A 25,899-nucleotide genomic window follows, 5' to 3' on the forward strand; every position below is an offset into this window, starting at 1 on the left:
TTTACTGAACTCCTATGCTTTTGTGGAAATCTCTGTTTTAGAGAGCTCACACACAGCTGTAAATGAGATGTCAAGTCTAGAAGAGCTTGCTTTGGTTTACTGAATCAGTTAATGTTGTCTAAATTTGGAAATCACCTCACCTCAATCAGAAGATATCTCAAAGCCCTGGGTTTTTAAAGGAGATCAGAAGAATCTTTTCAGATGAAACTGTACTTGAACTGTAGATCTACAATAACAAGAAATACTCAAGACACACATATGTAGTCAAGGAGCTATATGTGATGGTTTTATTTGTAAAATACTTCATCCTAACAGCAAAATACTGTAATTTGATCTTATAAAACTTAGCAAAAATTGATACATTTGAAACAGAAATAAGAAAACTATTTCTACTTTGATTCAATTATTCAATTCTCTTTTCAATACGGAAGCGATAGGTATGCACCACACTTTACAGATTTCAGTGCCAAACAGATCATTCAATAAATATATCATTCTAGTGAAAAGAAGTCATAAAACTACTGAAAAAATATAAGCATTTTTGGCTTTTTCTAAGGTTTTGAACTAGTAATATCTACACACACCAAAGTTCTTGGCATATACTAACTGTATAGATCAGTAACAGAAAAATTTGTTAGTAGCACACCAGAACAATCAAATTTGCAGTACATTTCCAGTAAAAAAAGAAAATCAGAAATTCAGCCTACTTCTTGATTCATACAGAGGACTTCTGCAAGGAAGTGGCAGGGGGAACTTAAATTACTAATGTCATATCTGATAAGGCCATTGCATATCCTAATTTACAGTTAAAAAGCCAGTCCTACGCTATATATAATAAATACTGCGTGTTATGAACAGAAGTGAGAATAAATAAACTTCACTGTTTTATCCTATTGCTAACAAATAAACTATGAAATCTTTGCCTAGGAGAGGACAGTTCTGCTATGTACACAGCCATAACTTTGGAAGCCACCGTTGCCTCAAATTTCAGAGGTAAAATCGGTTCTCTGTGCCAGTCTTCTGAGCAGCTTCTTTCTGTGAAGAAGTTGGACCTCTGAGACTGTGCTCAGACACGATGCAAGTGGCAAGGCAAACTCACACACCAGTCTGCCAGTACATGGACACTGGCAGGACAGTGCCTGATGCTGGAAAAACACGTAACAGAGACCGTATGGTGGAGTTCAGGATACTGAAGAAGTATTACCTTTAAATTTCATCAAGGAAAAATAGTTTCCATTGAACAACAAACCATTGAACTGTTTGTTCTGTGTGCTTTTTTTGCCCTTTCGTAGAGCTAAATCAGAGCAAAGCACTAATCCAACTGTACTTACATGGTTGTCTGCCTCTTATCCTATGGAAAAGTCTGCTACAGGAGGCAAACAGAATCATTAAGGTTGGAAAACACCCCCAATATCAAGTCCAGATACAAGTTAACTAAATGCAATTAAAAATATTTTTCCTTTCCGATATTTTTGCTTGAAATATCCAATTGTCAAAGCAAATTTCATTCCTCACACATAATTAGATAACTTAGCTGGCTATGATTCATCCTCCAAGAAGGACCATTCTTTCCTCTCCTCTTTTCCATCTGCTTCTGCTGACCTGATGCACAGTGCATCTTTTCTAATCAGATTAATCTTTCAGATTCAATGAATAACGAGAAGATGCTTTTAAGATAGAGCACATTGCAAATGCAACAAAGAACAGTGAAAGGAATTTCTGAGGAGCACAAATGCTACTTATACAAGGAGATAGGGCTTCCAAGTCTTCTGCTAACTTTGGTCTCATGAAGTGATACTATTAAGCGCTGCTGACAATTTGGTTTAATGGGACAACTCGATTTTACAGGCTTCTACACAGAATTTATAAAAACCTGATGAATTAAGATTTGAGCCAGATGTAGAGGGCTTCAATCCATGACATGATAATGCTACTTTCCATTGGCTTTACTGAAGCGGGATTCCTTGGAGGACTCTGCACTCGATGACGGCACTGCCAAGGCTCTCTGGCGGATTCCAACCGTAGCCTTTTTAAGCTCATGTCTGAGACTGCGGATTGTGCTGTTTATGGCAGCCACACATGCCTTCCAATCAAATCCACTTTCATTTAGATCAAAGGATGGAAAATTCTCTTGAAGGAAGTCTAAGAATAAACAAGTACGTAATAGTGAGTTATCAATTATTTATGCAAGCTATGTACTCTCTTTTGATGTAATTAAGCCAAAACAAGTGTGTGCTACCAAAACAGGACAGCTTCATTTTATTAACCTTCAATGCTGTAGCCTGAGAGGCAGTCGTGCCAACCTGTGGAGCTCTTAGCATGCACTGTCTGGACCTTAACAACCCTTTCAACCTCCCTAGATTCCAGACATGGAGGACGAGCAGTTCCAAGATTTGTTAGGAAATCCACGTTGCAAAAAAGTGTGATGAATCACAGAACAAATCAGAAGAGACCCATATGGCTCAGAGTGCAACTCCCTGCTTCTTGCAAAACTACCAAAGACTAAATCATATCTCCATGGTATCCTAGTATCATGTTAAGAGTGTCTTCCAGATGAAGGTAACTAGTCAAATATGCAACCTTACTAACTCACATTTCTCTCCTATTAAACCGTCTTATCTCAACCCATAAATTTTGCTGTTTTTCTTTTTTTTTTCTTCCCCAGTTCTCTCCCCCATCCCAGTGGGATGGGGAGGGAGAACACGACAGGAGGGAAGAAGGTGGGCAAGCAGCTGTGTGGTGTTCAGCTACCTGACAGGTTAAATCACAACAGTTAAATAAGTTTCACTTCAAAAGCTCTCCTTGTTTCTAATCTCCATAAACAATTTTTTGCTCCAGAGGTCAGTTATAAATTCCCTGTTTAGTCAAACTTGTCTCCCCATAGCTCTACCAGTTCTCTTGTCAGGATGGACTCTCTTGTGCTTGCAGAATGCTGTCCTTAAAGACCTATCAACTTCCCTGAGCTTCTCTCCTATTTAAAGCTGTCTCTCACAAGCTTCCACCTGAGAGTTTCTCAAGTAAGGTGAAGTCTGCTCTCCAAACCTACTCAGACCTTTTACTCTACTCAGGATCTTGAGGTCCAGGATTTTGTAGTCTCTCCAGGCAATTATTATCCACCAATTATCACACATCAAACCTTTTTATGAAGGGTATATAACTTGCTATGCATGACACCTCTGCTTGATCTACCTAGCTCCTATACTAAGAAATCATCCCAGATGTCCTCCACTGCTTCCATCTCCCACTGCACTGCCCTTTTAAGCAGATGTCATGGAAATGGAGTTTTTTCACATGAACCAGCTTTGTGATCTGGAGAATTTCTTGAGCTACTAAAATATAACTCCATCTACATCCTCTCCATCTGTTTCACTGCTGGCACTAATACCTGTCAGAATGGTTTCACAGACTAATTTCTCAAGTTTCATGCTTTGTTTATAGACTATAAAGTTAATCACTCTTGTTAATTTCCCCATATTACCATTTGAACGGAGATTTTCTTACCTCTGAGAGCATTAATTTTGTTGGAATCCAGGGGGCTCATGCCACGATCAAGACTACCATATACATTGCTTTTTACCAGCACATCTTCAGTGAACATATGACGAATTAGGTAGCGAGCTGACAGCTCTGGCCGCGTCTTCCCCTTGGCTACATAAATGACTGAGAAAGGCAACTGGACGTTGCGCCGTGGGCTCCCAAGATGTTCTAGAAAAGATGATACGGAGGGAAGAGAGATATTTTACTCAGCCAACACTGACCATGGTTCAAAGTGGCTGTATTACACCAAAACTAACACCAGAAGTTTACCCTGAAGCTACTCTACTTGCTTGGAAAGAACAGAGCAGAACCATAACACTACAGCTAATGCTAAAATGAAACATACTGCAGACAAATGTCCAAGCAGCCAGAAAACCCTGCTTTACAACCATGTAACAGTATTTCTGATATGTCTTCAGCAATGCTAGCAATGTAACCTGCATTATTGATTGTTTTCTAACTTGTTTTCATCTCACATGAAAAGATTATGCTATTCCGATCACATGAGTAAAAAAAGTTCTGCTATTTCAGTGGTGTTTAGATTCTGTAAACAGAAACAGAAAAAGAGTGAATAACTACTTCAATCTGACTTCACTACGAACACTAAAAAAAAAAAAAAGGAGATCTGTGGGATCAGACTAACAAATGTTGGGTGCAGAAGCAGATCTGATATAGACCAAAAGTGATTCTAAGCAAACAAATTATTTCCAAGGGCAACTAATCTCAGCTCATTTTCCTTGAGACTTTCTACGCCATGCTGTACATGGATTTTTTTCACAATGCATTTGTATATCGTAAAAGTATATTTTACTTTCATTAAAAATATAAAGGCAGCTTTAAGATTTTTATTGTCCTACAGAGTCAGTTTTACAGAAAGGTGTGCTTTTCTTCTGAAATTGCAATACCATTTCATAGATGTTCTGAGCTAGCTTACTCCTTTAAAGTACAATACCTACTAAATAAAACAAAAAAGCTAGGACAACTGAACAGAGTATCTGAAGATGAATTTTCCAGTCTTACAGTGGATATGCATTACAGGACACTGGTAGATGCACACAGACAAATGTTCTATTAGCAAGATAATGTTTTTATTTGCTCCCTTGAAGACTTACTATACATATACCATATGACTGCCTTAAGAGGAAGAGTCACATAGTTCAGACGATCCCTTTATTACATAATTACACCTACAGTATCATCTTTTGCCTATCATTGACCACTTAAAACGTAACAAACAATTCCAGAAAATGGAAAGTTCTTAATTTACCCATAGGTTCCAAAGACTGTTGTTTCCTGACTGAAGATGTGTGGAAAGCTTCTGGAAACTTATCCAATCCCGAATTCTGTGATGTGTCAGTTGTGGAGCCGGTCATTTTCTGAGAGTTTTGTGAATTGCCTCCACTATCTTCATTATAACTTAAATCTACACATTGAGATGTATCTGGAGCATCAGCCACTTTTTCTTTCCCCTCAGTTGTCTCCTGAAACATTAAATGAGGTTAGCATATGCAGCGGGAGAAGTCTACCAGTTTTCTAATTAGTATAAATTAGATTTCAGATATTTACAATATAGTTACTCCTGAATTTCTATCATGAAAATAACAGGTGAAACAGATAATAAATATTCAGAGATATGCAAAGAGCATTTCAGAAGCAGAGGTAAATGGAGGTGTTTTGGGAGTTATTTTTCAGTCAACATAAAGGCATGGCTGGATATATCTGAAAGAAAAGCTTGTGAAAACAGTGCTATCAGCTACATGTTTAACCTCTCAATCAAATTTGACGCTACGTCTGGGCAACATTTGCAGTGCCTTCCTTTTCATATCCTCTGCTTAAACATCTCTTAACTGAACAGTGGACACAGGAGCAGGAAGAGGCAGAGCAAGAGAAAGGCACATGCTTCCAGTATTCCCACACGGAACCAGCGCTACAGTCAGCAGGCCTGTGCTGAGCAACACAGAGACAGAACCCAAGGAATTTCCAATTAGAGCACTTGTATGATGAGAAATTCAAATAATTAATCTGAGAAAATGCACAAACTTAGTACTTAAAAAATTATCACCTTAAGAGAACTTCCTGAGTTTCTTTTTGTTTCAGAGCGTAAACAGCGGATCATAGCGTTGACATTTGTGATACAGGTTTTCCAGTCTTTTCCATGCTCACTCAAATCATAGGTTGGAAAGTTAGTTACCAGAAATTCTACAAATAAAATATAGAAAATGTTTAAAGTTTCATGACATAAAATGGCATTTAGAAGTATTCTAATTTAGAAAGAGAACGCAAGCTAAGAAATGCTTCATGTTTACTGTTTTCCATTTACAAGCTTTAGATTTCCATCTACAAATAGCAACAGTAAGCTCATGTTTTGAAGCTAAACAGCACGATGAATTCAAGATGCTCAATGATACTTTTTTGAGGTGTTGTGAATGATGTTATTATATAAAATATTTCCTGGTAGAATTAGGGGAAATGTGTGATTTATCATACTAACTTCAAAAACAACAACAACAAAAAAAGCCCACAAAGAACAGAGACAGGGTAATGCTGCAACCATTTCACATCTTATATAATCTCACTCTTTTAACCCTTTAATACATACATACCATGGGATTTGTGTAAATGGCTTGACATTTAAAAAAAATAATACCCTCCCCATCTTTACCATTTCTCAATCCAGAGAACTGAACATAAGAGAAAGAGTATTTAAAAATCACAGGTTAATGTTTGTCCCAAGTATACCCTGACCATAAAAAAACCCCAACCTAACCAACCAAAAAAACCCATCCACAAAACCCATGCCACACACAAACACAAAATAAATTGCAATGAAAAATTTAGAGAGAGTGAGTATGACTGATGAACGTGGAGCACACAAAACCAAGAGAAATTCAAATTGTTTTATCTACACTGAAGAAACATGAACGATGAGAATTATGAAGTAGGACATGCAAAACAAAAAGACACTGCAGAGTGGAGCACATCTACTACGGCATTTATCTGTTCACCCGTTGCTAGACAATGCTAGAAACATACAGAAAAGGATTTCTTGTAAGTTAAAAACTTTGTTAAGTATTAAAGAAGTAAATCTGTGCATTTTGAAAGGCAACATACCTCTTATTGCAGCAATTTTGTTTGGATCCAGTGTCCTGCGCCCTCGTGCACTCGCTCCCATAACGCTGCACAACAGTGTTTTCTTGGGGAACAGGACACGAACCAGGTAGCGTGCGGCGTACTTCGGTTTAGTCTTTTGCCGAGCCTTCACCAAATCATTTCCAAGAACTTTTACATTTCTCGCTGGGTCACCGACAAACTCTTTTGTAAAACAAAAGCATTTAAAGAAAAAAAATTAAAACTCCCAAGCAACTTGTTAAAAACAGAACACTTTTTCAAACTCTTTCTCTTGATCTCCATGGTACTCTCAGAATATGTTCTTCGCTATGGTTAATTCTACTACATATTATTACTTATCCTTGCTCTTCCAAAAGAAGCTTTAAATTGGAAAGGTAATAGAAATATCTTTTTCATTTACATTAACCACCAACATAACAAACTGAAATCAAAACACCCAAGAAGATACATTAGACACCCAGGAATCCACAATGTTCAGACTGGCCTATTTTACACAGGTGCAGATACCTTGTATGTTTTCAAGACAATGACTCATGAAGAATGGCATATCCATACATAGTATTGCTAAAACATACATTGTTTACAAATTTGTAGATAGATATCCAAGTATTTCACCTACTATTCATGCAGTTCTTCAGCTGTATGAACTTATTTTTTAGACCAAAAGCAACAAAAACTCATAGCTCAGCCTTCCACATAATTCTGGGCATTTATACTTTATAAAGACATTAGTTTTTAAGACACCGTGCTATTTTTATATCTGCATATTTATTATAATGCAATGATCTATGGAATTATTGCTTTTCTGTGGAATTAGGTATTTTAAAATAAACCAAACACTGGAGGATTTGAGTATAGAAAGGATGTTTCACTGATAAAATCCTCCACGAGAAGAAAACAGGTATTTCCTTCACACAGATCAGGTAAATTGCTTTCTTAAAATGTGCCTACAGGCATATGCCTCACTGAGCTTTAGTGGCAATCTCTTTTGCCTTTTTAAACACATGCATACATTACTTATGAATTATACAGAGGTTAAAAAAGTTTACATCAAGTGTCTCAAGAGAGAAAAAAGAGGATCTAGTCTTAAAAGAACCCAAAGCACCTCCTGTAAATCACAGGCTTGTAGTACTCTAAACAACTGTATGTGCACTGCAGAGGTTTTTCAGTGATCTCTGGTATATTAAACATTCCTGTGATGTTTGTTTCAAGAGTTTTAAGCAGTATTTATAGAAATGTGTGTCAGTCAGCCAGTTCTGCTCCTTTATTTTTGCTAAATTATGATAATGAAATTTCTTTAGGCATATCTTTTTAATATTAGCAGCAGTTTTTTAGCCTTTGTTTCTGAATATTTATCACAAAGGAACTCACCAAAGCTAGGGTCGATGAAGACTGAGGAAGACGGTAGCTCTTCACTAATATTCACATCCCCAGATGCATTTCTGTAGTTCTCCACCACAGCATTTTCTTCTTGACTGGCCTCAGACGGTGTTGGCATCGATGATGATGCCACTGGTGAAGATGCAACGTTGACAGTACTTTCCACAATACTGGGTGCAAGATTTGATTGTGGTGAAAGGTCAGGCATCTCATTAGTTGCTGTGTATGATGAATGCAATGAATGCGTTGAAACTATAGTGGGGAGTGGTGGGCTCTGCCTACCAACAGGCTGCTGTGATTCAAACTGAAAACTCTGCTGAGCATGTTTTACTGTGGAATTGACTTGAGCATGGCCATTTTGTAAAGGAACCCTTACAACTGGACTACGCCTTCCCTGGCCTGGTGAAGAGAGATGAAGACTTAAGTCCCTTTCCATGGATTTTTGTACTCTTATTTTTCCTTGGGGCAAATGACTGGAACTTCTGTATGAAAATCCAACTGGTTTCTGGAAATGTGATTCAGAAAACAATTAAAAGATTAAATTAGACATAGCTGGTCATTTTTTATTTTCTTTTTAGCAAACCAGGAAAACTAAATTTTAGCAATTATGCTATTGGCAGTATACTCTCCCTTGAAGTAGTCAATGTCATTAACTCAGAGCTGTTACTTTTTAGCCTTCCCTCTGGTTTCCTCTATTCTCACTTGTAGCTGCAACACTAAGAAATTATCTGATAAGCTTCAATGTTTCTCAATTTTTTTCCATGTGAGGTGTTGGCATAATTGCTTTCTAGACAAATATATAATGAGAAAAACTTTGTAAAGGTTCTTAAAGATGTTCTATAAAAAGGTAAATAGGCAAAATAAAATCTAAAATTTTTCAGCCATTGACCCAGTCTGATGAATTTTCAAGGGATGCCTTCACTGCCACGCTAGCTTCCTTTCAAAGAAGAAAAAAAAAATTCACTTTCTCTTCTTTCTTTACTTGCTAGCTGAAAACATTAAACATGCAGATCTCATCTACAATGGAAGATTCCAAAGAAACTAAGACAAACTGAGAGATGGGCTAAGTTTTTCACCACTTTGAGTACTTTTATCAAAAAATATACGATCCCTAAAGCGTGTATTCTACTTCAAAACACAAGTCGGTAGCCACCAAATGTAGATGACACATGTGGGTTTGTTTTTCTTATTTTGTTTAATTTTTGGTGGGTTGGTTTGCTTGTTTACAGAAATCCCATTATATTTCACCCTTGTAATATTATAAAAATCTATGACCTGAAGAAAGGCTTATGTATCTGAAAGCTTGGCTCTTTTTCCAGCTTTTGGAATTCATATAATAAAAACCCATACCTTTAGCACAAACCTTTCCTTATTTATATGCTTAGCCCTTCACAGATACAACAATGGTACAGCTATAAAAAAACCCAACAGCATTCCTGTTGGTTTTAAAGAGTTGGCAGATTGCATCCTACAAGCTTATAGTGATAAAACCCTGGAGGAAAAAAAAAAAAAAGGCAGCACAGGTCACTTTCAAGCCAAACATTAAAGCAGCTGCCATCCCACATGATCAGAGAGGAGTGTGTAAGAGCACAGAGGTCTCATAGGGTTCATGTGTAGGTGAAAAGATCAGTTTATTCCCTAGATCTCATGGTTTTGGATGTGTGGACAGTAAAAGCTTGGAGTTGAAAAAAACCCCACATCCCAAATAAAACCTAGTATCCTCCTGATAGCTGAGATGGATGAGGAATTCATTGCTTTTACCCACCCTTACAGCAACTGGCCTTACTGCTGCCTTGACATCTCCTGACAGCAGGATCACATCTGCCACATTAAAAGCTTTGCAGTATTGTTGACAAAAAAGGTCATTATGGATTTTATGACCTTCTTCAAAAATTATCTGTTATGCTTTCCTTTTAAAGAGCATTGTTAGAAGTACTAACATTGTGTCTCCTTAGTTAACAGGAACAAAATGAATAGCATGTACTCAATATCAAACCTTATTAAAAACATTGAAAAAGGTGCTTTTATTAAGAAAAATAATAAATTCTAGACTGTAATGGATATGACAACACATTGTTGAGATCTAAAAATCAGTTAGTCAATTGAACCAGCCTGACCAATGCTTAAACTTTCTTTTAACTGCAGAAACCAGTAAGACAACACATCACGTTGCAAAGATACAAGAGCAATGTACTGAAGTTTAAGATGTACCTACACAATTAATTTCTGTTCATTCCAATGCAAACAGAATTTTACAGCATCTATCACAGCATCCTGGATTTGACGGGGGCCACTACCAATCTATGACCACCAGTCAATAATAACACAGGAGACAGAAGCTGGCAAATAGTAAGAAATCTCAAGTAATTTAACTGAAGTAGATTCTAAGTCTACTACTTTGCTACTAATTTTAATCTTAGTGAAGGAATTGTTTTTTTAAATAAGCATCAGAGGAAATGAGTGAATTAAAGAAAAAATAAATGTCTTAGGTCTTTAATACTCACAGGTTTGAGCAACAGTGGCTTTACACGAGTATGCTGCATTTCTGAGACCTTTCGATGAAGCACGTCAAATTTTTTATCCAATTTCTGAATGGCATCATACATGGCCTGTTGACAAGTAAGAGTGAAAACAGTACTGTTTCACAAGAACCCAAACTAAACCTAAAGAAACCAGAAAGTTCAATTAAAAGGTAAATTCCCTCCCTAAAACTGGCTAAGATCTGTAGATAATATACACATTCTGCAATCATATTAAAAATCAATTTAGGCAAAAAATGCAATAACAGTGGTAAATATTACAGTAAAAAGAATTCTCAGAGAAGTTTACTCTTGTGACTCTAAGGCAGCTGGCACTTGAAGGCTGCTCCTACTGCTTCCAGTAGATATTTTATTTGTACCTATTTTCATGTTTTATGATACACTGACAAGTTTCTGACAAGCTCTAAGGCACATTAGGTATTATTTTAAGTCCTAATAAGTTTCCAAACACACAGGTAAAAGCCTTACCGGCAGTCACTGAAATATTGATTTCTCTAACACCAATGGGAAATATTTAGAAAAATCCTGTCTGTAAAGTCAAGTCCCAACTGGAAGGAACTGAATGTAGCCAGGGATGCCACAGACAAGAAGGGCTTCTGTAGGTATGCAGGTGACAAAAAGAGGGATAGGGCAAGTGCAAGCCCGCTGCTGAATGAGAAAGGGGACCCAGTGATAAAAGAACAGAAAAGGCTGAGTGATTCAATGCCACCTTTGCCTCAGTCTTTACTACCAAGACCAGCCTTCCAGAATCCCAGGTTCCCGAGACCAGTGGTAAGGGCTGGACCAAGGAAGGCACACTGAGTGTAAGAGGATCTGGTCAGAGAATACTAAAGCAAACTGGACACACCTAGGTCCAAGGGGCCTGATGGCATGCACTGGCAAGTGCTCAAGGAGCTGGCTGATGACATTGCAAGGCCGTGCTCGACAGCCTTTGATTGACCAAGGTGAATGGGAGAAGCGTCCGAAGACTGGATGAAAGCAAATGCCACACCTACCTTGAAGAGCAGCAAAGAAAGGGACTGAGGGAACTACAGGCCAGTCAGCCTACCTCCATCTCTGGGAATGTAATGGAGCAGCTACCCTGGAAACCATTTCTGGACATATGAATGACAAGAATACCACCAACAGTCACAGCATGGCTTCACCAAGTGGAAGTTATGCTTGATCAACCTGATAAACTTCTACCTTGAAATGACTGGCCTGCTGGATCAGAGTAGAGATGTGGACATTGTCTACCTGGATCTGAGGAAGGCCTTGAACATTATCCCCTGTAAGATCCTCAGGGACAAGCTGATGATATACAGGCTGGATGAGCAGACAGCAACACGGATGAACAGCTTGGCCAAGAGGGGGATGACCAACAGCACAAAGTCTAAATGATGGTCAGTAACTAGCAGAGTACCCAGGGGTCAGTACTGGGTTCAATCCTGTTTAACATCTCCATGAACGATTTGGATGATGGGCAGAGTATACTGTCAGCAACTCTGCAGATGACACCACACTGGCAGAAGCAGCTCATACACCACAGGGTCATGCTGCTGTCCAGAGGGACATCAACAGGCAGAAGAAATGGGTTGACAGGAGACTCATGAAGCTCTACAAGGGGAAGTGCAAAGTCCTGCACCTGGGGAGGAACAACCCCAGGCACCAGTACATGCCAGGGACCACCCAGCTGAAAAGCAGCTTGGCAAAAAAGCATCTGGGATCTCCTCATCCTTTTATGGATCCTGATTAAGTTTAATGTGAGTCAGCAACGTGCCCTTGCAACAAAGGTGGAGAATGGTACCCTGGGCTGCATTAGGCAAAGTATTGCCAGCAAGATGAGGGAGGTGATCCTTCCACTCTGCTCAGCACTGGTGAAGCCACATGTCAAAGTGCTGAGTCCAGCTCTGGTCTCCTTAGTGCAAGAGAAACATGGGCGTACTAGAGAGAGACCAGTGAAAAGCCATGAAGGAGATGAAAGGATGGGAATGTCTCTCCTATGAGAACAGGCTGAGGGAGCTGGGACTGTTGAGTCTAAACAAGAGAAAGCTCAGGAGCTCAGTACAGGTATTATAAAAAGGCTTCATGTAGCCCTAGTGTAGAGCCACTGGGAGGAGGGGATAACAGTGGAGTGAAGGAGACGGAAAGGTGCCTGTAGGCAGCAAAAGAGGCTATAGTTTCTCTTAATGCTATTTATTACTGCACACATTCCCAGACTGGCAAGACTGTTACTCACACAGTCATAGTCAACCTCCATCCACCACATTCCTGAATGTATTGCTTAAGGAGACTTATAAGACATTCACACTTGGCTAAAAGCCACTCACAAATTGACTTCCCTAAAGCACAGCTGGAACGTCTTTCACTCTAAACTGTGACCCCGTCACACAAGCGCTCACCTGCATAAATATGGGGTGCTTTTAGCTTTCAGTGCAGTTATTTTCAATCTCACATGCTACTGCTTCAGAAGTTAAAAGGAAAGAACTCATAAAAACAACACTAGTAGAATTTTGGCACACCTTTGGCAAGCAATACATACTTTCAATAGCTGGGTGTGTATCATAGTCATATCTTTCCCATTACTGTGAAGGTCCTCCCAGTAAATCACTAGAATTTATATTTTGTTTAAAAGCTTAATATTTGTAAAGTATTCTTGCCAGCTATAGTGTGAAAAGTTCAGAGAATATGAAGGAGATTAGTTTTTCATTGAAAATATTGAAGTGGGCAACTAAAAAGTGAACAATTGGAAAAGATCAAGTCACAGGTTGTCACATAAAGAATACAAATCTTCCTGAAGTTTAACTGAAGTTGTTTAAATGACATTTCAGATATAAAGAAAAAAAATACCTGGCAATAACTGAGGACCTCCATAAGTGTAATCTGTTGATATCCAGCATAGGAAGCTTCAGATACAATACTCTCCTTTTTCATAGAAATAAAACAAAACAGAGTGTAAGCTACTAATATATACACAGGCTTAGGATATCACATTAAGAAAATAAATCCCAAATTGAAATCTCACATGTTACTTCAGCCTACCCCAAAACACACATCCCAAAGCAGCTTTTCAAAGTCAGTCAAACAAAACAAAATTAACTTACACATTCATAGTCTGGTTCATACTCATAAATGACACTGTCACTATCTTCATATTCTTCTTCCCTGGTTCTCATCTGGGAAATAACATAAAGAGCATGTAATGTTTTGAATAATGAAAGTATTCAAAATATAAATTGTGGGAAGAACTTCCTAGGAATCCAACTTGGAAACTTTCAGTTGTAGTTATATTCCCTCCCCTGGCTACAGGAGAGCCCAAGCAAACAAGACTTAACACAGTCTGCTTATTTATATACTGCTGTGTTAAGGAAACTTTCCTGTCTGACCATTTGGGAACCACTCTGGCAGTCACATTCCAACACCAGAGACTTTCACTGCTGGGACTGAAGCCCCTTTGCAGCAAGTGGTTCCAGTGAGCTGATGGGGCCCGGCTTGACTCCCTGTACACCCCACTTTCACAGCCAGACAAGGCTTCCTTACCGACTTGACAATGAGCTTGTCATAGCAGAGCCTCAGACCTCTGGCTCCTTTAAGTATTTTTGGCATGGTACAACAACAGAATAACTGGAACTTGGAACTCAGCTTGAGCTGAGTATCTTGGAGGGACTCTCTGTGTGTGTGTGTGTGTCTGTGTGTGTGTGTGTGTGTGTGTGTGTGTGTGTGTGTGTGTGTGTACCCCCCCCATATATATATATATATATACACATATATATATATACACATATATATATATATACACATATATATACATATAAAATAATACGTGTTTTTATTTGGCCAGAACTTTCTCATTTAACTATACCTACTATACAGCCAGACTTACGTAATCACAGAATCATTTAGACTGGGAAAGAACTCTAATATGAGTCTAAGTTATGAGACTTCATGTATATTTTTACACTGAACAAACCATTTAAAAAAAAGTGCTTATCTCAATGGGTATAACTGCAAGCAGAACCTGTAAAAAATGTCTAGAAGAGACAATTTTCTCACTGCTTGTAAACTGTTCTTATACAGGAAGAACGGCGCCACCACCTGGACAATCCTGACATTTTTCTTTTACTGGATGGGTGCCTTTCCCATCCACCATACACCGCAGGAGTAATGAGTCTGCTGGTGGTGTTTCTGGGTTTTTTCTTCTATTTTTTAAACTAATCAGGTCTTATTTTAAAAAAGAAAAGCTGGAGGGTGTTTCTTTTGTTTTGTTTACAACAGGTAGAACTTCAGTGACCGGTAAAATCATGGAGAAGACTATCTGGGAGTTACTGAAAAACACCTGAAGGACAAAGAAGTCATCAGTCACAGCCAGCATGAGGGGAAAGTCCTGCTTGTCAGAGTTAACTTCCTTTTATTACAAGATGACTCCACGTGGCTGATGAAGGGAAGGCAGTTGACGTAATCTATTTGGATTTCAGTAAAGCTTTTGATACTGTCTCTCGCAGGATCCTTCTGGACAAAATGTCCAGCACACAGATGGATAAACACATCCTGTGGTGGGTGAGCAATTGGCTCATGCATCGAGCACAGAGAGTAACAGTGAATGGGGGAATATCAGACTGGAGACCTGTCACTAATGGGGTTCCTCAGAGCTTTGTGTGACATGTATTGGTGTCATCCTGGTGTAGAACTGGCAGAAGGTGCCCTCAGAAGGATTTTTAATTTAAATACAGCATTGCCACAGGGTGTGGTTTAACAGCCTTGTTCCTAAGAAGCTTTGGAACATGAAAGTTGTTCAATCTATCAACTGTTTTCTGCTTTTGGGAAAGGGATGTAGGACTTTGGTTAACTTCATCTTCTACCTGATCAACAAGATTTTTATTTTTTTCATTGGGCCCTGTGCTCTTCAACATCTTCATAAATGACTTGGATGCAGGACTAGAAGGAATACTAAGTTTGTTGACGAGACTACGCTAGGAGGAGCTGCTGACTCTCTTGAAGGCAGAGAGATCTGGACAAATCAGAGAGCTGGGCAATCACTAACCATATGAAGGTTAACAAGGACAAGTGTTGGATCCTGCACCTGGGACAGGGCAACCCTGAATGTGCATACAGACTGCAGAATGAGAGGCTGGAGACTTGCTAGAAGCATTCAAGCACTGCACGGATATCCAGCTTATCTTCTTCGCTGGGATGTCATCCAATGATCATACAAGAGTGAAGGAAAAGTGACATTTCAAATAACACTGAAATTGGCCTCAAAACCAAGAGCTACTGTTTGGAGAAACATACCGTATTCTGTTCCACTACAGTAGGACAAATTCGTTTTCTTTTATTACGCAAAACCATAAAATCCACTTTTTCAGGGCTGTGACCATTTCCTCTCTGCATCATTGTAGAATGGCTCATTTGTGAAGCCATTTGATCAGTTAGCACGGGTAAGCCTTCGCCTCCTGGGAAAGTGAAGAGAAAGCAAAACACAACAGCAATTTTCCCACTGCATTTAGCATTTTACTACAGTAAAAACAGGCACAGTCACCCTCTTTTTTTTTTTTAACTTTCAAACTGCTTGGCTATTTCAAATTTCTTTAGCAGCATATTTTCAAACACTTATTAATCCAATTCATTTAGATCAGAAATGATAAATTCAATTTAATATTGTTTCTTCCAAAGTCTCTACAGCCTCCATTTCATTTTGCCTTGCTTTTCCCTTGATTCTCTGTTCTAATTTCCATGTCCAATTCAAAACCCAAACACAACCAGCTCCCTGAAAATTCAGGCAATACAGCCACGATATAAAACACAGTTCCCATTTATTCAGTCCTCAGCTGTCACCCCCCTACATTTATGGGGTTCCTTCCAGTTTTGATACTGAAACACTGGGCAACAGAAAAGACCTGTTCCAGGTCAGGGATTACCAAACACAAACTATTCATAAGTGATACACAGAATGCCTCCACCTCTCCACGTGTGGGTCCAGCACAGTTAAAAAGCCATTACCAGCGTGAATTAGCTCTGTGCTAATTCTTTTGAAGTCCACACAATTGCCAGACCTGCCAGAATTGAAGAATGTTAAAGGATTTTCACAATGAAGAGAAAGGGTTCTACTGCCAAATTTGTCCGTACATCAGTTACAGGCTTCTACCTCAGATTTTCAGGAAAGGGCTATAGCAGCTCTTTTAACAAGAAATAAAACCTTCTTATGAGTGGAGGAAGGAAAAACAGACAAAAGTAACTACTTTCCCTTGAATTCTATATATTTTAGCTAGAGATGGGCCAAGCACTATATAGATAACAAGATACAGAAAAGAGAATATATTAAAACACAAATAAAGAAGCTGAACAAGACCTTGGAAATAATAAGGAGAGCATCTGGCACAAAAAGGCAACACCAAGTCCCTACCATATTATTCTGCCATGATGAAGTTTTCAGATGGCATAGGCCAAGCTGAAAGGGTATGGTGAGGAAGTTTTGTGGACAGCTACAGTAAATTCCTCCCACATAAATGGGGCTGTATGAGAAAAGTTACAAGGGTACTTCTTACAACTTTAGCAAAATAATGGAACTAATTTCATGTCCCAGTTGGAAAATAGAGCTAGTATCTCAGAAGTGAAGAGAAAACTAATCCCAGGACACTGGGACAAGCTAAGAGAAATACTGAAAAGCAAAGACAACTGCATTTCTTCTACGCAGCAGAAGAGGAAGGGCCAGGGGCAGGACAGAAAAGTACAAATATATCCAGTATCATAAGCCAGAAAAAAATTTTCCTTGCTTTAAAAGCCCAGACAAATGCAGCAGAGCTGGCAGATACAACCTAGGCAAGATCTGTGGTAGATTTAACTAGTATAGTTAACCTAATTTTGAAATCATAAACCGGGTAATAAAAATACATAAAGTGAAGATTAAAACCTATCTATCCTCCCCCAACCAGCTCCAGAATTTGGTTCCTTTCCCAGACCACCTCATGCCTCCATGCCTGTCACATAGGCCAAGCCAGCACTCATCTCCTAGCACTCAGCACCTTCAGAACGGAGAGCTCAGGACACGACAGAGAGCACTCTGTGGGACCAACACCAACAGAGGCAAGAGGACATGTTGAAAGGAGAAGGGCTGCAGGATTAACACAATGGCACAGTACAGTCCCTCAGACTTCATACACTTTCTGCAGCCAAACCAGAATGCCACTTCACCTGGAGAAACATCAGATCCCTGAAATCACATTTTAAGCATATTATGTTTATGTTAAACTAATGGTCTGCATAATGAGGTTCCCAAATTTAGATATAGGCCTGAATACAGTGACCTAAAAAAAATTGCCAGCAAAAGTGATACTGAGTTTGTGGGCATAAATAGCTAAGAAAAAAAGTGAAATAGAAGTGTTCTGCAGCCGGTGGGGAGAAATAAAGACCTAGATCTGTGTCTTAGTGATATTGAGCTTGCTCTGCCAGATATGTATCCATAGGCAAGACCAAAAAGACTAAAGGTTCTCAGAAACACCCAACAACACTAGAAAACAGATGTAACTTGCCTTTGTGAAGATAAATACTGATGAGATTCTCTCTAGAGTCAACTGGCTGAATAATAAAAAAAATCCCCCAAACTAGTAAGTGCCATCACTTAGTTACAGTCATTTTCCTCACTGGTAATACTGCCACTGGAATTACTAAATGATCGTAACAGTTATGAATGATTTTTGTCTGGGCCAGTGAAGCATGGGCTAAGATTTTTGAGAGACTTTGATCTTGCATGTTAAAATAAATACAATGAATTAGAGACAATCACCAAAGGCTACATACAGCTAATAACTTATGACCTTAAATAATCTTACTATCATTACGCATCAGTATCTCCAGTACTAAATTACACTGGGCAGTTTATCTAAAATCCTAAATTTTTAGGTTAGCTTTTTCCATTACATTTATTTTCCAAATTACTTCCTAATTCATTCCTAGGTACGTTTACTTCATAAGTCAGTAAAAAGCTGTCTTTTTAAAATGTAATATATCATATATAACATAATACGAAATATTTCAGCGGGTTGACTATATATAAAGACCTGTAAAGTAATATCTAAAAGATACCTCTTTTAAATGCATTGCCAAGCAATTTGCCTGAAGTAGTTTTCTAATAGATCATGTTTTAAAGATATGGCCAATATAGAAAGCATTCAACAGAGCAGCACTGAACACACAGCCTTAAAACTAGCCATTAACTATTACATCACAATAAAAATTATCAGTAATTACCATAGGCAAGTTGACCCACGTGGTGAACAGCACTGTTTCCTTCACAGTTTTGTTCCACTGACATGCAGCTTTGTGTAGACAGTCCATGTTCTCCATGGTCCATTATCACTGCTTCAACATCATCTTCAGACTTCACACATATGTAATCTATTAGCATATTCAGAAAGAGAAACAGGTAAAATACACCATTCTGCATTTCAGATGACAACTGTAGTGCCTGTATCACATCTAGCATTACCTCAGTTGTACCAGGGTGTTTTAAATCCAGTTACACTTTAGTGACTAAATGCAAAGTCACTTTTAAAAATATACACTGAGGTTTTAACACTCACTAGAAGGGAAGCAGCTTACTATTGCTTAGTTGGTGGGATTCCTGAAACTACTTAGTATCCAATTCTTCCTACAGTGCCCAGCTTCAAAAGTAACAATTCTAAGGCAGCAGAACTTCTACAGAGTCCACTATTTACACTTTCAAGCACATGAAAAAAAATACTAAAACTTCCAGACCAAATTAATCTTTCATAAATAAGCCTTGCTTAACACACTTGAAACAAATCAGTCTACAAATCCTGTGTATTTGGTACTGAGGTCAAACCAAACATCAGTTGTCAAGGAGATGTCATACAGGAACACCAAATGGCAAATCTGCACTACCAGATTTTTTCCAGTTAAACACACTACATCAAGAGAAAAATGTCCTCGTTTCAGAATAACTGTATTACAGTTATTATTGTTAGATCCAGTGGTTTTGACAGGGTCAGGAAAGGAGTGGAATTTTTTCTTCATGAAACAAGTTAATGGAAGTAACCATACCATGAACCACTGAAGTTAGGAAATAAAACTTAAATTCAGCCAGCATACATGCATAATGTCACTCTAATTGTATGTAACACAGGATCTCTATCCTGTTCATTGCATAGGATGGACCGAGGTCCAGGAATGAATCGGAACTGTATGAGTGTAACAGTGGTCTGGGGTTTTACTCTCCAATTCACTCCAAATCCTGCTCTCTTCCCTCTTCAGTTTCAATTAAGCTGAATTCCCCAGTTCATTCAGTTTTCATTCTGGTCAATACTCCTGTCTAATCCAAAAGAAATAAGACAGGCAGGTTTTGGATTTGGCTGTCATCAGATTAGGAAAGACTTGCCCAAACTGAGGGTCTGTTCAGAAACACCCATCTACTGCCACACAGTCGACAGCATTGTTTGTAGTTGTGAAAGAAGCCAAAAATCTACCTGGGGCAGAGCTGACCAGCACAAAGGAGTTTAGCTGAGTGGACACAAAGCAGGATATGCTGCTGAGGCTGCAACTAAGAACAGTTTTTGGACAGTTTTCATCAGCTGCATAGAAAGTAAACAACAGGACTACTCACAAACTTAATTTAAGTGCAGTTTTTAGCAAAACACCTCAGTGATTCACTGACTGAAGTTCATTGCAGGCTCGCATGAGAAGTTATTAGCAGGTGTTGAATTAACTAACTGCCTCACAGGCACAATTTTTTTTGTTGACAATCATTTAGTATTCTACCTACTTAGGAAGAGAATTAATGAAGAGTCAGGAAAAGGGCATCTGCAATGAAGCAGGAGGGATCAGAATCCTCTCTGGCAACTTCCCCAACCAGTATGCCAGATTAGTGCACGGCCTGACAAACGTCCTACTTACAGCTGGGCCCCTGATGTCCTGCAATCATCTTTCTATCCCGAAATAGAGGAGGTGACACACGTTGTATGTTATTCATGCAACCCTACAAAGTACAGACTTTATCTGTATATTCATAATCTTTGCCACAAATCTCATGCCTCACTTTGGCCAACAGGAAATAAGGCAGCCAAACAAGCCTACCTGATTAGCAACTATGCCACTCAAATCTACAGCAGACAGAGCAATGGGTATAGAAGAGGGAAAAATTCTGTGGAACCAGAACACAGCAAAGAGACAGCAAAGTCACGTATTGGCACCAACGTGCCTGTAACAAATGTGGATAAAGCCTTCCCAAATCTTCGTTCGCGAAGCCCAGCCATGATGATGATGATGATGATGATGATCAGAAGTCAAGAGTTTCTACAACTGGTTTAAACTGAACACAAAGCCCAGTCTTCCCTCTACCACTCTCCCTGACATAAGTTTTAAAATCAGAATTTCAATGGTGCAGTGGACTATGAGCAGAAAGTGTTTCCAAAGTTGGTAGCTACAGCAACTCACAGCTGGAGGGTAAATATAAACCAAACAGGAAAATACAGAAAGGTAAGCCACCTCAACTAAAAAAAAGCAAAAATCCCCAACCACATCTAAGTAATTACAACACATTTCCACAATGATGCAGAAGCAATGCAGCCACAAGCATTAGTCCCTCAAAACTTTTGACCTCTCAGATGGTGGCCAAAATCCTCCTCATCCCCAGGTCTTTTAATTTCCATTACCCAGTGCTGAACATAGCTGTTCTCATACAGATAAAGGAAATGTTAGAATGAAAGATGAATACAAACTACAACAAAAAATTGGGACATAAACACAATGGCACTACACACAGGACACTGATGGTCACAGATAGAAAGAATGATTTTTTTCTCTAAAATAATTTAAAGATTGTATTAAACATATAGAAATAGTAAAACTAAGCAAACAAACAATAAAAAAACTTGGACTCTTTCAAAAGCAGTTAAAAACAAAAACATAAAAGTCCAAAAAACCTCTGTAGCAACTATGAATTACCTACCAAAATTAATAAATCAAAGCAACCCTATTCAAATAAATAAAGAATTTAGCTGGGTTTAAACTAACCCACAGAAGGAGAGACAGCTAGCATCAACTTGGATCACAATTAGATCCTGCTCTATTTTATCGTGTGAGACTTACACTAACACACACAAAAAAGCAAAGCAACACAACAGAGACCAGGGACACCAGTGCCTTTCAGGGTTGGTATCATCCCATCACAGCTTTAGGTAATCATTTGGCTATTAACTCAATCTCACTGCAGACATACCTGAGAGTTTTAAGCAAATTTCTGCACACCACGATAATGGAAGCTACAAGCACAGAAATACAACTGGATCTGATGCATCAGCTGAAGCCTGAAGACAAGTTGACAGACTATTTTTCTTTCTCCAGGTATGTTACTAATTAAATATCTCACGTAAGCCAGCGGGATAGGGAAGGACTTGTACTGGGTCAGACATTACCAGATGAATGCTCTCACTTATTGCAGAAACAGAAATGTAGGTGACCATCAAGTATGGGATGGTAAAAGGACATGAATCAGAGAGCTGAAAGCACCAACTTGTACTAAAACCTATCGAAACCTCTACTACAGAGTTCCTGGAGGGCTGCTTGCAAAATCACCATATCAAACTTTTCACAGAAATCCAGTGTTTTTTCTTCATTTTCTAAGAGTTCAGTTAGACACATTCCTGTATATATGCAATCATGATCTCAGTAGTCCCAGATGCAACAGCCAGCCATGGAAGCTATGTGTAAGACAAACTAGATTTTACAAAGATGCTCAAATATGGCACTCAGAAAAAAAATTGACTGCGCCTACTTCAAGTCACATCCTTGAATTTAGCATACTTCTGATAGTTTTGTCCTTAATCTAGATAGACTGTCAGGGATCAGAGACATCAGAATACTCTAGCACAGATAAAAATGCTTATGAACAGCCTCTGAACACTGAAACAACAGTTAATATAGAATGCTGTTGTCGAAATTTCCATGAGTGAAATCTGCAACAAACTAAGACAACAGAACCAAATGTTAAGCAAATACAAACCATTTACTATGGAGAGATATAATAATAAAACCATACTTTCTGTGGCTTTAGGTCTTGTATTTGGATCACTGTGATGCCAAAACCACCAAAACTCAAGGTAAAACAACTCTCTCTCAGGGACCTCTGATGTTTAACAAGATTTGAGCTCATACTGCAACTTCTGACTGAAGAAAAGTATTAACGGCACATCTTTTCTATTGCCAAGAATTGGTACAGACTCAATATTTGTTAAGATTATTGAGTTACAGACAAAGCCAATCAGGAGACCAAAGGGTTGAGGACAAAGGAGAAGGATCAACAACCATGTTTGTTTAACCAGGAGCGTATCATGATTGCTATGCTCCCACCCTGCTACACCTCAGTCCTACCCCTCTACTTTATGCTGGCACTCGCATGACTGCACGGTGAACTGGCTATTTCTTAGTCAGAGAAGTTCCTTGAACCATGAAGTTACACAAGGAAACTGGGCATCTGAGCAAGACACAACTGGAACTTCTTTAGTGGGGAGGTCTCTGACAGCAACCGCAAGCTAAATGAGCTTAAACTGACGTGAGTCTGTATAAACATCACTCCTCGGAAGGGCGAGGTGCAGCACGCAACTGACAGAAACGAATCTGTTTTGACGCAAAGTACAGGAAACCCATACACCTCTGAGCATTGCATTCCAACGGGAAGCTCATTAGGTCAGGCCTTTCACTTTAGGAGCATAACCCAGGATTTCGTCACTACGTTCACCAACCACTTGAAGACTAAGGAAAGCTAAACCTTCCCCCTCCCCCCCCAACACTGACCTACACCGTGAGGCAGCCAAACTGTGGCTGGACGACCCTACTCCTGAGCACCAACTTCCCTGAGGGTCCCCGGGGAACACCCGCTCGCCAGGGGCTCCTCGGGAGCGCGCCCGGGCCCCTCCGCCCAGCGCGTCCCGCGGCCGCGCGCCCCCGCCGGCCCTGACGCGGCGGCGACGGGCAGGAGTGACAGCCAATGGCAGCGCTCGGCGCGCGGGAACGGGCGAATCGCGACGGGCGCGGTGGGCGCGGCCCGGCCGGGTCGGCAGCGGCGTTGGGGCTGCTCCGAACCATGGGGGAGCGTCCACCGCGCCCTGGCGGCGCCGCGTCCCGCCCGCTTCCCGCTGCGGGGCGACTGGCCGCCCGGGGCCCTTACCCTCCTCGGACATGGCCTGGTGGGGCGGCAGAGCGCGGGGTCCTCCTCGGGCGGGTCGGACGGCGGAGCGAGCCGCGGTTCGGGCACGGGTAGGGGCAGGTGTGGCCGGAATGCGTCGTTGGAAACGGAAGCGGCTTCTCCGACGTGAGCAACAAACTGTTTTGGAGCAGTGCGGCTGCGCGCGGGGGCGCGCTCGGCAAACGGGAGCGCGGGGGCGGCGCCGCCACCGCCTTCTCTCTCAGTAGGCGCGGTGTGAGCGCAGCACTTGGTGTGTCTGCCTGGCAGCACCTAGTCCGTCCGCTACGACCCTCCTTCAGCAGCCAATCCATACAGCACCCAGTCCGTCTGTCCGCCCGCTCCCGCACAGCAGCCCATCAGTCCCTCCGCCCGTTCCCGCAGCAGTCCTGATTTCCATAGTCTTGTGGGGCAGTGGTATTTGGAGGAACTAAGAGAAGAAAGGCATTTAAAGTAGGTCTAAGAGGAGTACAATCTTTAGGAAGTGAAGCTAAATCAAAAGGAATGATCTGATACACTAGAGGCCATAACACCTGTTCTGAGTTAAAGCACGCTGTTTTACAAAGTTTTGTCTTGAAAATAGTTTCGGTGGCTTACTAATCATCTAGAAAGCAGGTTTAGAAAAGAAAACTGAAAGGAGTGGAAATAGGTGGGAGGTTGTTGTAGGGCAGAGTCAGCTGTTAATGCATTTGAATGCAGAACACACTTTCAGAAAGAGTGAGAAAACCTGACCTCATGGCTGGGCTTCGCGAGTGAAAGATTTAGGAAGGCTCTATCCACATTTGTTACAAGCACGCTGGTGGCTAATGAGGATAGTGTGGTGGTATATATTCACGGGGATATCCCTTGTACATACTCTTTAGGTCTGTGTGCATGTGAGTGTGAATATTCTATAGCAAATGTACTGTGAAATTTGCTCTCTGAGATTCTGAAGTACTTTAGATTTGTAAGTGAGGCCTGCGAGTTACTGTTGTGCTATAGTAAATTTTAGTAATCTTCTGTTGTTTAACTTTAGCTACTGATTAAGTGCTGTTAAACCTTTGAGCCTAAATTGTCAGTCCAGTCTGGGACTAAGTTTGGCAGAGGGGTCCACTCTGAACCTTGTGGCTCAGGAGGGGGTGTCTCCCTTTATTCCTTTTTATTCTTACCCTTTCCTATCCTTATCCTTACCCCTTCCCTCCAACCCTCCCCCAACCTCCATATAGATAATTTTGGGGTTGATTTGGGGTTTAGATTGATTGATTTTAGGTTTTAGTTTGCTTTTTCTCCGTGTACTTTAACCATCTAGTAAATAGCAGAGTGAACCTTATCAACAAACTTTGTCGTGCTTTCACTTTTATATTAAACCTGACTTTTCCAATACCTTTGCTAGTGATTCTTTCAGTGACCTTAAAATACTCATGTACAACACCTACAAAGAATTAATTTTTCCTGGATCAGTTTTCACAGAAAATTTCCTGAAGTTAATTTGTTGGCCATCTTTCCTGATTCTTAGAGTTATTAGATCCAGTAAAATAAAAATATACGTTTACCTGTTTATACGTTTATCTGTTTCTGTCATGTTTCATTTTGGGTTTTGTAGTGTATTTTGTAGTGTTGGACATTTCAAATGATAAGTGAAATTGTGCATTAATGCCAGTTACACACCAGTCTTCAGGAAGCCCAAAACTTTTTTGTGCATTGAGGACAGTAACAGAAATTATAGCTTAAATTTACATTACCAGGATTTGTTTGATGGTACAGCTGGCTTGGCAAAGTAAAATGCACAGAAACGGATCACAGTATTAGGATAAAATGATTGGGTATCAGTATTGAGAGGGTATGGTCTATGTTTCATTCACATTGCTTTGGGTCAGGTCTTAAATTATCTACCAAACCCAGAAAACAGTGAAATGTGAAGCCCTATCTAGAGGTTTCATTTTTGAGGCCCTCCCATTCTTAAATGGTCATAAACCCATTTTTTTTTAATTACCTGTAATGAAGGAACTATGTAAGGGGTGTGTGACTGCTGCATAGGAAGGCTTTATTGAACACCAAAAGAAGGTACTTTCTCAAAGAACATTAAAGGATGAACACTAAATACTAGTACTAACATAATAGTCCTGTGCCAGCCTTTTAAATACATAAATCAATTTAACTGCT

At 39.8% G+C, this 25,899-nt stretch overlaps 1 protein-coding gene across 1 annotated transcript; it reads right to left on the minus strand.

Annotated features, from left to right (window-relative positions):
• Positions 1–259: 259 nt before the first annotated feature.
• On the minus strand, positions 260–23,978 carry BEND2 (BEN domain containing 2). The gene is made up of 12 exons (XM_032680532.1): positions 23,743–23,978; positions 18,810–18,956; positions 15,855–16,015; positions 13,670–13,741; positions 13,416–13,490; positions 10,551–10,655; positions 8,038–8,551; positions 6,649–6,849; positions 5,600–5,736; positions 4,805–5,018; positions 3,502–3,705; positions 260–2,142 (listed from the first exon to the last, which is right to left on the minus strand). Exons 1-12 carry the CDS (start codon positions 23,753–23,755, stop codon positions 1,931–1,933), a joined length of 2,055 nt encoding a protein of 684 aa, XP_032536423.1. The 5' UTR covers positions 23,756–23,978; the 3' UTR covers positions 260–1,930.
• Between the last annotated feature and the right edge of the window lie 1,921 nt (positions 23,979–25,899).

This window comes from Chiroxiphia lanceolata, chromosome 2 (assembly GCF_009829145.1).
Source record: "Chiroxiphia lanceolata isolate bChiLan1 chromosome 2, bChiLan1.pri, whole genome shotgun sequence".
Taxonomy (NCBI): Eukaryota; Metazoa; Chordata; class Aves; order Passeriformes; family Pipridae; genus Chiroxiphia; species Chiroxiphia lanceolata.

Bases quoted from the DNA above. Each gene is read 5' to 3' on its own strand.
- BEND2 (XM_032680532.1), bottom strand. The intron at 13,742-15,854 runs GTATGTTTCTCC...GTTATTTCCCAG, and splicing joins CTGTAGTGGAACAGAATACG to ATGAGAACCAGGGAAGAAGA. The intron at 13,491-13,669 runs GTAAGTTAATTT...TCTATGAAAAAG, and splicing joins ATGAACCAGACTATGAATGT to GAGAGTATTGTATCTGAAGC.